Raw genomic sequence first — 17,482 nt, 5'->3', positions numbered from 1 at the left:
AGTTTTACTTTTTATATTTGGTCCTATATTTCGTCTATCTCGCAAACTGCTTCAATTTGTTTATAACTTTGTTATTGATTCCTCTACACAGCTAGTTTGACGGGTTTACTAAGAACCTATTTTAATTTCACTGTTTTGAACACTTTCCACTGTCTAATGTAATTATTCTTAGGATATAATATCGTCTGATTGTTTTCATTTTCTTCACAAGTATTTTCATTTCATAATTTGAATAAGTTTTCAAGTAGAGATCTGTTTCAGAACAGGTTTATCGTTATTATTATGTAAAATTTCTCTTCTAAATCGCAACAGTATTTTGCATGATACTCTTTGTGAAGTATAAATCCTTCAAATTTTTGAATGTTTTGTTTTTTTTTTGAGTTTATTCCTTGTTGATATCTCCTTGGTAATAACAACGAGATATTATACAGCTCACTGACACTTTATATTTAAGGTTAAGAAAAGACTATCTAGGTGATTTCGGTGTTTCTATTTAGTATGTTTAGAGGTGTTTGAATGAAAATGATCGGCCTAGACGGAGGAGAAAACGTGAAATTTTGAAGTGATTTTATGTAGGATTCTTGATCATGTTTTCTACGCGTTGAAGTCGTTTTATCATGATTTGACCATACGTTAATGTTTCCTTCATTACTTCAGGCAGTCGGATTTTCCTGTTGTGCAAAAAAAGGTCGTCATCATGGGAGATAGTCATGAAGTAAGTTTCTTCAAATTAATTTATTCTCTCTGCTTGACTTGTAAATTTTTGAAAATTTGATGAACGTCTAAGCGGGAGATGGCTATTTACAAATTATGTTTTCCTCGGATCTCTATTCATTGTTCTACAGGTTGAAACTCAACCACCTACTACTGTTGATGAGGAGGAGGTGGTAGATCCACTGATCAAATTTCGTGAAGAGTGCGTAGCTCATACCGGAAAATGGAAAAAATTGCTGGATGAGTGCACGGAACGTGTGAATTCGAAAGCACAGACCAAGGAATCATGCCATTATGAAATGGTCGATTATATTCAAGCTCTTGATCATTGCGTAAGTTGTATATGAATTTGTTGGAGGCGTAGGAATTTATGAGTGGTTTGCTTTTTAAGAAGCCAAAACTTGATTTCGCAAAGCTAATGAACAACAATTTTTCTGTTTACTGATAAACAGAATGCTGCCATTCTGTATTCTTTGTTTTTCAGTAAACTATTTTTGTACTAGCCATATAATATTATGATGGAAGTAGGTGTTTAAGGTTTTTTATTTATTTTTAAGTAGGTGTTTAAGGTTTTCTATTGTTTCATCTTCAAAGGAATATGAATTTTTATGATACAAAGGCTTATGAAAAGTAATTTTCAGGCCATGCCTAAGGTTTTCGCAACTTTGAAGTAGTCCGACAGTAGTCCCTCGAGAGTGATTTTTAAAATAGGACACTGTATTTTTAAGCTGATGCATATGTCTATTAATGAATAAATCAATTTGCCTTCGATTTGAAGCTTCTTACCCACTAAAATAGCCAGGTCATGTATATGCTTGAAAATAGGCTATATCGAATACTATTTGTTATGATATACGGACATATTTACCATTAAATTGGAACAATACATTGGCTGGAAACGTCGCAACAGTAGATTATGCGCAAGAAGTAGCTTCATTTTACGTTAAACTTAAATATGTGGATGCTGAAACACGAAACAATTCAACAAAATAAGAAGTTTTAGTGTCGAATACCACTTCCTTTTTAGCCTTGCATTTCAAATTGAAAAAGAAAAAAATTAGAAAGACAGAGAAAGAGACGACAACAATAAAACCATGCTCTTTTTTTCTTTTAAACCAATACAAAGTAAAATATATCACAAGAAAAGCATTAGACCATGTAATATATTGAATTGAATTTCAATTAAGCGTATCATATTTGCTTTATGGATTCCTACGTGACACTTGTCATAGAGAATTTCGCTACGTATATATGGTTAGTATTATATAATTTTAGCAAAAAATACAACTTTTTTTTTTCTACGATTTTTTTTCCAATTTCATAATTCTGAACACAAAATCACGGTAGGCTAGAACTGTAGGATTATTTTATTATGATCTTTATAATTTTAATTCAATTTCTTAAAACTAATTATTCTTATCAAATACTTTGACAATTATTTGTTTGATGTTTGTAATGAATACATTTTACAACTCTTCATATAGGCATACATTTAATCTTAATCTATCATCTTTAATTTTATCATTCATGCTGCTACTATTCCATTCTTCTATTATTAATGCAATCAGTTTATTGCTAATTAGAATGACGTATTATTAGTTAATGAACGAGAGCTATTTGATTCAGTATTATATGATAGATAATTCAAAAGTGTTTTTACCATGTAATTTAAAATACTAAGATTTCTCTCTAAAGATGAATTAAACTATTATATCAGTGGATTTATCAGATGATGTCAAATTTATTACAAATTTTTATTCCATAGAGAATAGGAATGAAAAATTGGAAATATAAGGAGAAAGTGAATTATTTTATGTATTTAAATTTGGATTAGCTTTGTTAATCGATGACAAGAAATATATAAATTTATCGATTTGTATATTATTCTTGGATAATTTTATATTTCGAAATTTAATCAAATTGAGTGTTCACTTTAATTCAAGTCTTTTTTTTGAGTCCAATTTATAATTAAATTTAAAAAAGTAAGTTTAGCTGAAGGAAATATAAAATTTTTTGCGCAAAAAAAGGGAAACAGAGCAGGTCATTTTTGTCATCATCACTTGCTCTACTAATTAATCAGTCTTTTTAGAAGGATCATTAGTGAATTAGGAAACCGTATTTAATTAAGGAGTAAAATTGATTTGCAGAAAAATAAATTAAGCTTTATATGGATAATTAATTTCAACAAAAAAAAAAAAAAAACTTTTTTACAAGGAAGAAAAAAGGTAATGTTTTTGAGAATCATTTTCACATACAAGTGTATATTCTTATAAAAATTATAAAGTGAAATATTTTTTATTTTAATTTGATTATTTTAGTTTTTTAAGTTCTTTTTAATAGAAACGATGATTATTAATCATGATTATTTATCGCTAATGCCATTAATTAATTAATAATAACAACTAATAAGTTAAATAAAAGATATGCAACATGTGGAAGTCTCGTATAATTGCCATTATTGCTAATGTAGAAGTGATGATGTTATCATTGTTATCATATTATATCATTAGCAATCATATCATTGCTATCATATCATATTATTATTAATTTTACTATTACTGTTACATTTTGATTTATAGTAAATGGAGGAAACTTGCGAAAATTAACAAAAAAAAAAAAAAAATTAAAAAATTTTCGAATTATATCATTCTGTATGTTTCCAAAAAGCATTCATTAAAAAATTAAACAATGAACAATCCTTTATATACATTTATTGAAATTAATTTCCATAAAAAAGGGAGAAAAATTCCCGAAATTTCATTTGATAAATGAGTTAAAATAAGCATTACTGCGTAAATTTAACTGGCAGAAAAAAATTATAATAAGATAGTACTAGAAATATTAAAGTATTTAAAAAAATATAAAAATTCTATTTAAAATATTAATACAAAATTTAAAATATTAAAATGATAAAAAATAGTGGCTAAAATACTAAAAAATATTAAACCTCGAGATATTGGTAGTACTTAAAATATTAGATCAAACGCGCTTACAGTAATTAATTAATTGTTTTTCATAGCAAAATATTGGGGTAAAATTTGATGATTGTATAAATGCAATACAGTAATTAATTAATTGTTTTTCATAGCAAAATATTGGGGTAAAATTTAATGATTGTATAAATGCAATCATAAAATTGTGGGCAAATAAAAGCAATAATGGAATAAAAATGATTACCAATTAGTTAAAAAAGCAATTAATGAAGATGTTGGATAAAATTTTGTGGAAACAGTAATTTAGATTACTAATTAGCAAAAGGCAATTAATGCTGACATTAATTAAAATTTCATGGAAAATTTTATATTCGAATAATTTTTATAAATACAGACAGATTAATGCATACCTATACAAATAAACCTTGAATTCTTGAATTACGAATTTAATTATTCATGATTATGGAGTATGAATAAAGATGGTAATTGGTGAATGAACCAAATCAACCGGATATACCGGAATAATTAATTGGTTTGAACAGGAAGTGACTGCTATATTTGAATGTATTAAAATTGAATGGTTTTGAAAGAGAGGAAAAGAAATGAAGAGAAAACCCAAATATGTTTTAAATTATTAATTTTATTATTCAAAAATTGCCAACAACCTTTTGCAGTTATGTAATGTATGAGGAAAATAAAAAGATTTTTTTCTTTTTTCCTCAAATAAAGGAAAAGTTGGAATTAATGTAATTGAGGAAAATTTAAATCTTCTTTTTAAATTTAATCTAACTTTTCTAAAAAATTTGATTTATCTTTTAAATTCAATTCTTTAACTTTTAAATGAAAGAAAAATGAAAAGAATTTAATTAAGTATATTTGAAATTATTGCTGCATTGCTTTTCTTTCAAAAAAAAAAAATTAATTGAAGATTATGAAATATTCATGTATATATGTATAAATAAGTGTTAAGTAAGAATATATTAATAACTTTTACTTACTTAAATTATTTATCAGTAATGAATGTTACGAATTTATATATATATATATATATATATTGAAATAATTTTTACTCATTTACTCATTAAATCATTTTATCATTAATGAATATATTACCAATTTATGCTTAAATGTTTTTCATTCCAATACTTTCTCTCTATTAGCTTAATGTAGCATAAAGCTTTTTGCTTAATGGTTTTGATGCTTTTTCAATAAACGTATAGAGAGGATGTGGAAATAATGCGCTGGGCGCAAATATGGCATTTAGGATGGAAAAGAAGAATCGATATCATCCAACCATCCAACCATTCATCCATCCATCCATCCATCCAACCAACCGACTAACTAATCAACCAACGAACCAACCAACCATCGATACATATATGAGAAGAGGAAATACAAGGGAATAGATGGATGGATAGGGAAAAATGAAAGGATAATTGATGATAGGTAGTGATTTGGAAGTATTATATTTGTAGAGATGAAAAGAAAAAGAAAAAGGAAGAGAAAAAGATGAAGAAAAAGACTAAGCTCTTTTGGTTTATACTTGGCCTAATAATCTAAGCTTAGGCTCTTTTTTTTTCTTTTTTATCCAAGTGTATTTTATTGTTCCTTTATACATTTTAATTTTTCTATTTTCATTCGTTTTTATTTATTTCTTTCACATTTTTTCTCTTATTTTTCTTTTTATTATTATTACTTTTTTTTCCATACTTCAAAAAAAAAAAAGACAAGGAAGTAAAGTAGACTAGAATTGATATTTTCCGCTAAAGTAAAGTAAAGTTTAAGAAAAAAAAATTTACATATAATTTTATTGGAAAAGAAAAAGAAAAAAATTATTCAATAATTTTTTTTTCTTTTAAGAAAATTTCTACAATGATATTACAATTGCTACTATCAACTGCACATTACCTCCTGCTGTTTCTAACGAACTGTTTCATGACATCTGGACATTTTTTGTCCTCAGCTGTCGTTCATCATCCATATCATCCTAATCATCAATACCAGTACTATAAACAACAAGAGCACCAAGAGCAGTATCATCATCATTTCCCAACCCTTTCAACTATTATACCCGCGGTATCACGATTACACTCCCTACCACATCACCATATTATTATCCGACGAGCTATTCTACCACAATGGCAACATTCATCACCTGCTAACGATCATCATCAGCCTTTCCCTTCTCCTACTATTACTATTACTACTACTCCAACTGATACATTAACAAAGAAAATCGATATGATACAGGTGATTTTACAAAATTTTCAAATTTTTAGAACATTAAATTTTATTCGAATTTAATAGTAATGCATAAGTTTATAATGAAAAAACAATTTGAATGTTCATAATGACATCAAAATTTTTGCAATTACTAGTATTAAATTTGCCAATTATTTTATTAAAATTTTCATTTGTATTTGATTGTATAGATTGATGAGGAATTGAAGGCGTTGAAAAAGAAGCGGAAACGATTACGACAGTTACGTGAAGAAGTGCGTAAATTAAGTGATCATCTAAAAAGCAAGCGGATATTTGCAAAGAGTAAACTTTTAAATTGCTTATCATATTTAAAATACATTCTGTTGAAGAATGCAAATGATTTTACAAAATTTTAATTTTGAAATGAAAAAACTTTATCAAATTTTCAAATAACTTATTATCATCCATCTTTAACTCTGTATTCATCTTTAATTTCATATCTCAATAACTTATCATCTTTAGCTTTATATTCCAATAACTTATCATCTTCTATCATCTTTAGCTTTTTATTCCAATAACTTATATCTTTGGCTGTATGTTTGAGAAAAAAAAAAGAAAACTGTTGGACATGTTAGCCTATTTAATTTCATTTGCTTTTCCTCTCCCATACTAAACGAATTCTTTTGAATTCAAGCAAAATGGCTGAATGCTTATCAAATTTACACAAATTCATTTTTATTTTCGTTGGAAAATATCTCAAAGAAAAAAAAAGAGAGAAATTTGCAATAAAAGTAAATTAGATTTTTTAGATAAAAAAATAATTTCTACAAAAGTGTCATTTCAGCCAATACTTTATGATTGATTGAAAATTATTCTTAAATTTATTAAAACTACTGTATCATTGAAAATTACAAAAAATAATCATAAAAATATTTAATTCTTTTTTTCTTTCCTCCCTCTCCTCTTCATTTTTCCCTTCTCTATTTTGAATAAAAAAAATTCCTTTTTTTTTTGTCATACTAATTAATAAATTGATTGTAACTTTTTTAAATTCATAACTTGTAATTTATTATTATTATTCATTATTATATTATTTGATGAATTTTATTTTGAATCTTTACTTAACGAATTAACTTTGAAATGTCTTTTTTTTCTCCAAAAAAAGAAAAAAGAAAAGAATTAATTAATAAATAAATAGGAATTTAATTCAGCTTATAAAACTATTTCCGGGAAACAAATTCAGGATGGAATTTCAGGATGAAATCTAAATAATTAGTAATATTGCAATAAGACAATACATAAAGAATTCTTTTTTCCAACAATATATTATGACGTACGTATGCTTCATTTCTATTCTATACAACTTATAGTTGACTATTTCATACAATCAATAATTAATAATATAGATATATAAGCTACTAATATTATTTTCCATACATAAGCTTATCATAAAAGTTATTAATTAATCTTCATTAAAACAAGAAATGAAGGATTTATTAAAATTTAAAAATAAAATAAAAAATTTTAGTTGAAACAAATAACAATGATTTGTTGGTGAAGCGCAAAATGAAAGAAACGCATGTACGATGGCGGAAACAAATAACTACACGTGTAAAAGCAATTATGAAACGATTAAAAAGATTAGAAAATGAAGTGAAAACAGAACGAAATTTCACTAAAGTCTTTTGTTTTTTCTTTTTTTTTCTGTCTTCATAATCATTTTATCATTTTATCATTTAAATCATATTGCAAATTTGAAAATTTATAATATTTAAAATTAGATGCAAAATTTATCATTCATATGTAATTTATTTGGTGCAGTTATTTCAAATTAATAAGGATCGATAAATTTTGGAAATATTTATTAACTGCTATTAAAAATTTTAATTTAATTATAATATGATTTCTTTAAAAACCAATAATAATAGTAATTGAATGTTATTATTGAAAAATAATACAAATTAGATGCAAAATTTTTTCCCTTTTTTTCTTCACTTCAATTTAATACTTTAACTTAATTATTTTTTAAAATTTCAGTAAAAATTAATGCTTAATTAATTTTGTTTTATTAAAGAAAGATATCATTGATAATTTCTCCTTTTTTTTTCTTTTTTTTTCTTGCTGAAAGATTTGCGGAAACTGATATATTTATAGGAGAGAAAAAAACTGTCTAAACGTTTGCCGATAATAATACCATTAAATTATCATACAGTACAATCATCACCTCCTACATCACTAATTACAACGACTAAAAATTTCAAGGTAAATGTTTATTGATTGATATTATCTTTTCTTCTACTTTTTTCTTCTTGCTATTTAAATTTTTTAATGGTGAAAAAAAAAATTAAAATGATGAAATGAAAATAGTAATTATTAGCAAATAGCATACAATATATTGATTGATTGATTGTTTATTATTCAATGAAAGATCAATGAAGATATAAAATATGATCATATATAGGAATTGCATTGAAAATTTTCAACTTAATCTATTTTGTTTAATAAATCCATCCAATAATTTAATAAACAATATTTTTATCATAGATTAAACGGCTTCATTCATCTATAAATCAATCAAAAAATGGTGAATCTGGTGGAATTTGTCTTGGTCATAATGATTGCAAACCAGGTTCTGCGATGAAATTTAATATATTTTGTTAAAAGTTAATTCCAATTGATTCTCTGTAATATGCATGGGCATATGTATTTGTCGTTTAATGTAATTTGCAGCTTGCATGTTTGCACTTGCATGCTGCACTTTGCAATTTTAGCAATTCCTAAAATTTTATACAAATTTATTGTATCTTTTATTAGCTAGAATCATATTATTAGTAATATGTTAGCGATACTTTTTATTTTAATTTCAATTACTTTTCAATGTTTTAACTTCAGGATTTTCTTAAATCTTTTTTTTTCTTTTCTTTTTAAGACAAAATAGAATATAGTATCTTCAAATTTAACGAATTTAAATTTAATTTTAAGGGTTATGTTGTCATCGTACTTCCTCAACGGATGCAAATTCATCGGTAACATCAACAACAAACGTATGCTATCATTATATGTTAAAAGAAGGTGAATTATGCGAAGATTCATGTCAATGTGAAGCACGATTGCATTGTTTCCGAAGTTTGAACCAATTAAGAGATGACAGATTGGTGACAAAATCAAAACGCAATATGGTATTATTATTTTATTTTTCTCCTAAGCAATTATTTAAACGAATAACTTGACCTTTATCCTTTATTTACACATAATGTATGATATTGGGATAAAATTTAAGTTTGCTTTCAATTTATCTTATATAGTGATATCAATTTTAATTTATTTCAAGATTAAAATTGATTACCATAATTTATTTTTTTCTTTTTATAATAAAAGATGAGATGAGGATGAAATGAATAAGGAAGGCTACATTATGAAATGAAATATTCAGCTTATAAAACGTCATAATTAGCATAAGGTGAACTATGAAGTGGTATAATTAGTAAAGCTACAGTGGGAAATGTCGCATTTAGCATAAGGCTACAATCTACAATTATGAAGTAGGGTAATTAGCATAAAGCTACATTATGGACCATTGTATTTAGCATAAGGTTTCATTATAATATATTATATAGGAAATAAAACTGGGCTGTGCAAAGATTAAACTTTATTTGTTTACTGATTTATTTTTGTTTAATTCATTAATTATTCCAATACAGTATGCAATTTGCAAGAAAGTTTCAACCAGTGATATTGTGAACGGAATATATCTGAATTCAAAAGATTCATCATTTCACACAAAGCTACCAATACATCAACAACAACAATAATCTTCCGTAATGTATTCTTCATTTTTTAATATTTTAATCAATTAATATTTCTTTTTTTTCTTTCCTAATATGTTACTTAATGTTATTCCTTTATAAAATTTTCAAAATATTTCAAGTTCTTCAATAATCATTTTAAATTCTGTTGTTAATTTTTAAAAGATGACATACTAATTAATGTAATTTGATTTCCTATTTATATTTTCTCATTTCTTCCCATTGGGAAGAATCATTTCTGACATTTATTTGTTATTTAATTCAAAGATATCGATTACCTTTGATAAGGAAAAGGTAACATTTCATGAAGTGTTAAAATTTTCCATGATAACATTTCACCGGAATAATAATGACTTACAGGAAATCAGTTCATTTTTCAGTATGGCATAAGTCAAATGATATCGCACTATTGAAATTTTGTGACATTACGCATTTATTGTACAGCTATCGTTTTGTCCCCTTGTCATATCTTATCTTGTCGTTGTAGGTGTAGATTTTATTATTTATATTTTATAATTTCAAACTTTTACATAGTAAAATTTTTGCACATATAAAATTGAAGAAATTATAGGAGCATCCAATTTTTGATCCCATTACTTTCATTTTCATTTTATCATACACTGATACTAATTAGATGGAAGAGAATAATTTCCAAATAAGTGCTGTAAATTAAAATTAGATCAAGTTCATGACTGATTATTTTTATTTCGGAATGATAATTTATCAAATGTTATCATAGTCATATAAATTCAATCAACAGTATTTATCGTTTTTTTTTAAACAAATTATACATATAAATCACCTTTAAGTTTTTATCATTTGAAAATAATTTTTTGTACGTTTTTTTTTCCGTAAATTCCTTTAAGGATTTTTATTTATTTTTTTTAATTTCTATCTGATAAAATTAATAAATTATTTGCTTATTTTGTCGTTATGTTTGTTTTTTCTCATTTTTATTTGTGCAATTTTAAATATATACTTACTTGTTACTATCATCTAAAATAACAACAACAACAACAATAACAACAACAACAACAACAATAACAACAACAACAACGACAACAACAACAACAATAATAATAATAATAATAATAACAATAATAATAATAATAATAGTAATAATACTAATAATAATAATAATGGTGATAATAATAATGATAATAATAATAATAATAGTGATAATAATAGCAGTAATAATAATAGTGATAATAATAATAATAATAATAATAAATAACTTGTGAAAATATCTTTCTTTTGTTAAAATTCGTTTAATTTCGATCTTTTTTTGTTTCTGTTTTCTTATTATTTATTTTATTTTATTTTTTTTTTTTTTGTTATTTTGTAAATAAAAACAAAGAAAGAAAGTAAATAAAAAAAAAAAATTATTTGGATGCGTTTTGATCTCGTCATTGTACAGAGAGCTTCATCTCTTAAATTTAATTAATCATCGTGTTGTGAATGTTCTTCTAATTTAATTATGTGCTTCTATTAGTCTCTCTCTCTCTTGCTTTTTCTTTTTCTTTTTTACCAATTCATTATTATTATTTTTATTATTAAATTATCGAAAACTAATTAAAACTATCCTTAATTATTATTTATTACTGAAGCAATTTAGTATTAATGTTCTAATGTTAAAACTTATTTTGATCACTTTTCTTTACCTTTTTGTACTATAATTAATCAATTAAGATTTTAGAATTTATTTTTTTATTTCGTTCTTGAAGCGTGTCAAAATGTTTGATATGAAAGTTTCGAAAATCTTCAACTAAAACTGTCCTTTTCGTTTTTTTTTTTTTATTTTGCAAGAAAGTTATATGAAATATGCTAATTTTATAAAACTGATCATGATAATTTGGGAGAGTTTTAGTTGGAGATTTTGAAATTTTTTGAAAATTTTAAAATTTTTACAACAAATTTTAATTAGTTTGGAAAATTTCTTCCATTTTTCGGTTTTTTATTTATCAGTTTTGTATATGATCGTCCTTTGATGATTATCCTTCCTTATCAATTCTTTTTTATCGATATTATCAATTTTTTTTATCACTAATTTGCAGTATTTTTTTCTTTTTTTTCTTTTTTGCATTATCGAATATCCAAATAATTATCAGTAAGTGTTCTCTATTCATATAAGCGGGGAAAAAAAAATAGACTTCAACAACGAATTTTTAAATATATGCTAATGTTTTACTATAGGCTTTTAAAACATCTTGTTGAATCGGTCAGTTTTACTTTTTCTCCGGTCATTTTTTATTTAAATTTCCATAAAACTTAAACGGTAAAATGCTTTAAAGTGTATATAAATCATTGTTTGCTAAATATTTATTTATCTAATTAATATATTTCTATAAATATTCCATTATTTTTTCTTGTAAAGAATTTAATTACAAAACGATCTCTGATCTTTTGTTTTTTGTTTTTTTCTTTTTTTTTAAATTTATTGTAAAAGGAATAATTAATTTCCTTTTCTTCTTCTTTCCTTTCTCGGTAATTAGTAATTTTTTTAATAAATGTATTAGATTACAAAGATCAAAAATTAAAACTTACACTTAATCCTCATGACATTGGTCGTTTTTTCTTTTTTTATTTTCTAAATCTCAATTTAATTTAATTACTGTCATATTTTTACTTTTCATGATGTTGAGGTTGATGCGAAACGATTCGATTGATTGTTTACTAATTAACTTAATTAGTGTTCATCAAGGTGAGAAAATGTTTTTTTCTCATCCTTTGCATAATATTCCATCAATTTTCTCCCACTTTTAATTCCATTCCATTCCATTTCATTCACTCATTCATTCATTCATTCTTAACAAAATGATAAAATGCAAATAATTAATATCCTAGAAATGATAATGAAAGTAAGCCAAAACAGTTTCTTTGAAGCAAATTCATTCATTTTAATAAATTCATTAAATTTTCTATTCTTTTTCTTTTTTTGTTCACGGAAAAGTTATACATAACTTTTTTGCCTCCTATATATTATTTGTCACTTAGTAAAAGTATACGACGTGATAATTTACGTGAGAAGTATATGTGGTAATTTAGCGTAAATATATGATATATCTTTTTATTATCACGTAAAAAATATTATTTAAAATATACGAAGAGTAAAGTATGATTTCTTCAGTGAACAAAAAAAAAATTAAAAGTTAATGAATTTGCTGCAAACTTTTCTTTGTTTTAAGAATATATTTAAAACTGATTAATTAAAACATATTCAATTTCGAATAAAAAAAAAGCATATCTATTTGAAAATTATTAATTTGCATATATATTTAAAATCGATGACTCATGCTAATTTATAATTATTTTTCACAATTTTCAAAAAAATTTTTTCATTTGGCATGAAAATCTGACAAAATTTCGTATCATTTTTGATAAATTTCCAAATTTATTTCATTTTTACATATTTTTTTATTCATCGATTATATTCAATTTTTGTAATAATTTCATTAACTCTAATTAGTAATACATTATGTTTTCTTCTTTTTTATTTCTGTTTGTGTACTTCTTTACTTACTTACTTACTTACTTACTTACTTATTTTATCACTTCTTATTTATTTCATTACTTCCTATTTATTTATCCATCTATGATTTTATTTTTTCTAAATTATTTTTGATTTCAGAAATTGCCCACAGTGATTCCATTGTAATTTTGCTTTGTACTAATTTTGACAATAAAGTTTTTTTTTCCTGTCGTCATCATTTAAACACAATTTAATAAGTTCAGATAGATTAAACTGAAAGTTGTAATCTTAAATAATTTAAACATTTTAATGCTATTATTGATTATTTCGTTCCTAAAATAATTTATCAAATTAGTATGAAACATGAAATTCAATTAGTCAATCAACAACTTTATATTTAGCTAGGTTTAGCTATTACTGTGCTATAGCCAGCATACGGCTGAAAACTTTTCAATTGTGATGGGATGATAAATTCAGATAAATTAGATAATTTATTTGCGAAAAAAAAATCAGAAACTTGAATACTCAAATTTAAAATTGGGGAGATTTTAGCTTTCATTTGATTATCATTCAGTAATGATTACTCTACTCCTAGCAGAATTTTTTGGTTTTAAAACTCCGAACCATTATTTTATCATTAATCATATCAGTTAATGACTAGTATAATAATCATTGATAGTTATATCAATGTTGTTATGTTGAAAATTTCTACTCACTTTTTAAGAAAAAACATTTTAACTACTTCAGTAAATTATTTCAATTTTAGTAATTGTTAATACTAATTAATTCCACAAATATTAAAAGTTATTAATGAAAAAAAACACACATTTTTGTGGAATTTTTCAAGAATTCCTAAAATTTATATAAATTTAAAATTTATGTAAAAAATAGTTTTGCTATTTCTTCTGTTTATTCATTTTTATTGCACAAAAGACAATTAATTAAATTATAATTTATTAAAGTATGTGAAGCAGTTAAGTGAGGAGTTGATGCAAGCAGAAGAAATTTTATTAGCTGAAGAAAAGTGCAATCCGAAGTTTTTCGAACATTCAATTGAAAATGATTCCGGATTTTGCAACCGGTTTTGCTGTTGCGAAAATTGGAAACAAAAAAAAAAAAAAATTACAGAACAATCTACAGCAATTGACTACAATAATTTATTGTAAATTTTATCCAGAATATGATTTAATTCATTTACTTTCAACATTTTCATTAAAATTTAACTTATCATATTGGTATTGTAACATAATAAGTTGGAACTTTATCAAATATGCAATAAATGTAATTAAAATTTTTTAATTTCTAATTAATTTCGCTTTTTTCTGTAAAATTATCAGAAAAAAAGGAATTTCAATTTGTTAGGAAAAGTAAATTTTTTGTAAAAATCGATAAAGAACTTTTTTCTTTTTGTTTTTCTTTTCTCATTTTATATTTTAATTATGATAAAGTTTAATTGTTTGGTACATTTTTTTTTTTTGCACAATTAATTAAACAAATAAAAGCACACCGACCATTTGATATCCGTAATGTTGACCTGATTTCAATAATGACAAATCGATGTTCAATTCACAATTTCTCGTAACTTTTTCTCGAATCTGTTCTAATCCCTTTCCGTCCCCTGTCCACCCTTCCCCCCTTTCTCCCACTCTCTTTTGTCACTAATTCATAATTAATTATTTTTTAGTTCCATTTTTTTCTTTCTTCCTTCTCCATTTACTTCCTTAATTTTTAATAATAGCTATTTTTCTTTCACATCTTTTAGTTCGTAATTTATTCTTCTCTTCCCTATCATTTAACCGGAATAATGGATTTTGTCAAATTAATTATCTTATTACTAATTAATTACCTTCTTGAGAACCTATCAAAATTTTAATCCTTCAAGTATTAAATTTTAGCCAACAATTTTCAAATCTTTTGCCAAATACTGATTAAAATTATAACGCAAATTACGTTCTTTTTTTTATAATTTATAAAATAATAGTTATTGAAATTTGTTTAAACATTAATTAAATAATAAAAATGAATGAATTGCAGTTGCCGAAATTTTGAAATGAAATATAAACTTTTCACCAATTACTTGTGACAGTCTTTTGTTCATGAATAAATTGAAGCCAATTGTCCTTTACTGTCATGGTCTTGGTGCAACAGTCCGAAGTGGTATTACATTAGTTGCTAAAAAATTTGTGGAAAGTCGAGGATTACAATTTAAAAGGTTTGCAAATTTTTGTCAATAATCTTCAAAATTTCATTAATTTTCCAAAATTTTTCTAAAATTTCTAAATTAATTTCTTTCTAAAATCTTGGTTTATTTTCGACAAAAAAAACATTTTTTTAAGTTTTTTAACTTTTCTTCTAAGTTTTTTCCCAAAATTTTTCTTCATTTCCAGTTTATGAACACGAAAAAATAATAAAAGTATAAAATTTCATAATTTTTAATTAATTAGTTTATTTTCTGCTTTTAAAAAAATGGCATTTTGTATGTGAAATGTGTGGTGAATATGATTTCTGATTGTAATTTCATCACTAATCTTTTTTTTTTTCTTTGTTATTTTGGTCTTTTAGTTCTTTTCATTGATGGGGGAAATTTATTTGACAAGATTAATTAATAAATATATTAATGTCTGGTTAAATCAAATATCTAGCAATTTAATTAGATATCTTAATTAATATACCCTAATTAAACATTTCTCATTTCCAAAAAATTTATTTTCCTAATCTTTCTGAAAAAAAATTAATTATTCCGATTATTTGATTAAATTACAAATGTAATTATTCCAATTATTTCATTCGTTTCTTTTTCTTTTCGCTTTTTAGTATTAAATATCAAAATTCTGAATGTAAAAACTACATTTGGAATGTTGATGATTGGCTTAATGATTTATTAATGAATATCGATGAATGTACCAAACAACAACGATTATGCATACTTTTTGGTTAATTTTATTTTAATTAAAAAATTATTTCATCAATTAATTTGAGCTTTTTTTTTCTTCAAAATTTTGCTTTCTAATCTAATCGATTTTTACTTTTGTTTTTTTTCTTTGGCTAATTTTTAATAATTAATTAAGGGAAAATTTTCAATTTTTTGTTTTTTGTTCTTTTGAAATTCTTCCTTTTTATTAATATTATTATCAATTTAAAGGTTGTAGCGCTGGTTGTCATAGTATACTTCGTGCTACATTATTAAAACCATATGCAATTCATGGCTTAATGCTTTTATCACCTGGTGTAGGCCTTGATCTAGAATCATATATTCATATTGTTATGCCACAATTTTGGACAAAAATTTTGGCTGGCAAAAATGTCCCACATCCTTCGGCCGCTAAACATATTTCGCCAATTATGATCAATCAACAATGTCTACAACATTTTGTCGATGTCTGTATTTATGCTTTGAAAACAACTATTAATTAATTAATTATTGCAAAATTTAATTTATTTCAATTTTAAACTAATGTTTCGATTGAATTTTTCCTTTTTAACTTTATGTTATATTTTGTTTTTTTTTTTCCGTTAAAAGATACTTCAACCATTCGCTGACATTTCCTTTTTTTTCGAAAAAGAGAAAAAAAAGTTAGATTCTACTTCTTTCAAAGTTAAAAACTAAATGACACTTTCAGACTTGTGTAAGTAATCAAATGACATCAATTCCTATTCATTGTCCTGTGAGAATTATGCATGGATCTGATGATAAGGTAAATTTAAATTTTGAAAAAGTTAAATATTTAAATAGGAAAATTTTTCAATTAATGTTTCCACCGATTTTTTTTCGAATTAAAATGGCGCAAAAATTTTGGACAATTACTTAACAAATTAATGTCAAATAGCATATATTCAATTAATATGAATTATTCAGATAGTTCCGTTGTCAAATGTGAAAAAATTCAAAGAAAAATTGGAAAGTAAAGATGTTATCTTTTCAGTAATTAATGGTTCAGGTCATCATTTACCGGTAAGCAAAACTTGTTTCATTTTTATTGAAATTTTAAAACTTTTTCTGTCTAATCCCACCGTATTTTCCGTATTCATTTCCCAGGACTCAAAAGCTTTGCATCAATTTAACCGAAGAGATTTATGTTTTGAATTATTATTATTATTATTATTTACTCATTATTATTATTATTATTATCATTATTATTATTATTATTATTATTATTATTATTATTATTATTATTATTATTATTATTATTATTATTATTATTTTATTATTATTATTATTATTATTATTATTATTATTATTATTATTATTATTATTATTATTATTATTATTATTATTATTATTATTATTATTATTATTATTATTATTATTATTATTATTATTATTATTATTATTATTATTATTATTATTATTATTATTA

At 24.0% G+C, this 17,482-nt stretch overlaps 3 protein-coding genes across 3 annotated transcripts; all 3 read left to right on the top strand.

Annotated features, from left to right (window-relative positions):
* Nucleotides 1–572: 572 nt before the first annotated feature.
* LOAG_06463 (filarial common antigen) lies at nucleotides 573–1,480 on the top strand. The gene is made up of 3 exons (XM_003142000.2): nucleotides 573–715; nucleotides 846–1,046; nucleotides 1,356–1,480. The coding sequence occupies exons 1-3, from the start codon at nucleotides 698–700 to the stop codon at nucleotides 1,386–1,388; spliced, it is 252 nt and encodes an 83-aa protein (XP_003142048.1). The 5' UTR covers nucleotides 573–697; the 3' UTR covers nucleotides 1,389–1,480.
* Nucleotides 1,481–5,582: 4,102 nt separating this feature from the next.
* LOAG_18455 (hypothetical protein) lies at nucleotides 5,583–9,079 on the top strand (the record flags this gene model as incomplete). The annotated part of the gene is made up of 6 exons (XM_020451115.1): nucleotides 5,583–5,897; nucleotides 6,080–6,191; nucleotides 7,378–7,529; nucleotides 8,004–8,111; nucleotides 8,394–8,478; nucleotides 8,832–9,079. 6 exons carry the CDS (start codon nucleotides 5,583–5,585, stop codon nucleotides 9,077–9,079), a joined length of 1,020 nt encoding a protein of 339 aa, XP_020305129.1.
* Nucleotides 9,080–15,220: 6,141 nt separating this feature from the next.
* LOAG_06458 (hypothetical protein) lies at nucleotides 15,221–16,538 on the top strand (the record flags this gene model as incomplete). The annotated part of the gene is made up of 3 exons (XM_003141996.1): nucleotides 15,221–15,336; nucleotides 15,939–16,057; nucleotides 16,267–16,538. 3 exons carry the CDS (start codon nucleotides 15,221–15,223, stop codon nucleotides 16,536–16,538), a joined length of 507 nt encoding a protein of 168 aa, XP_003142044.1.
* Nucleotides 16,539–17,482: the final 944 nt, after the last annotated feature.

This window comes from Loa loa (genome assembly GCF_000183805.2).
Source record: "Loa loa unplaced genomic scaffold supercont3.320, whole genome shotgun sequence".
In the NCBI taxonomy this organism is placed as follows: Eukaryota; Metazoa; Nematoda; class Chromadorea; order Rhabditida; family Onchocercidae; genus Loa; species Loa loa.
Note: the sequence above shows the minus strand (reverse complement) of the source record. Positions and strands in the feature narration are given on the sequence as shown.

What these genes read in the sequence shown, in the direction of transcription:
- LOAG_06463 (XM_003142000.2), top strand. An exon ending in TTCAAGCTCTTGATCATTGC is followed by an intron (nt 1,047 to 1,355) that starts GTAAGTTGTATA and finishes AGTAATTTTCAG; the next exon opens with GCCATGCCTAAGGTTTTCGC.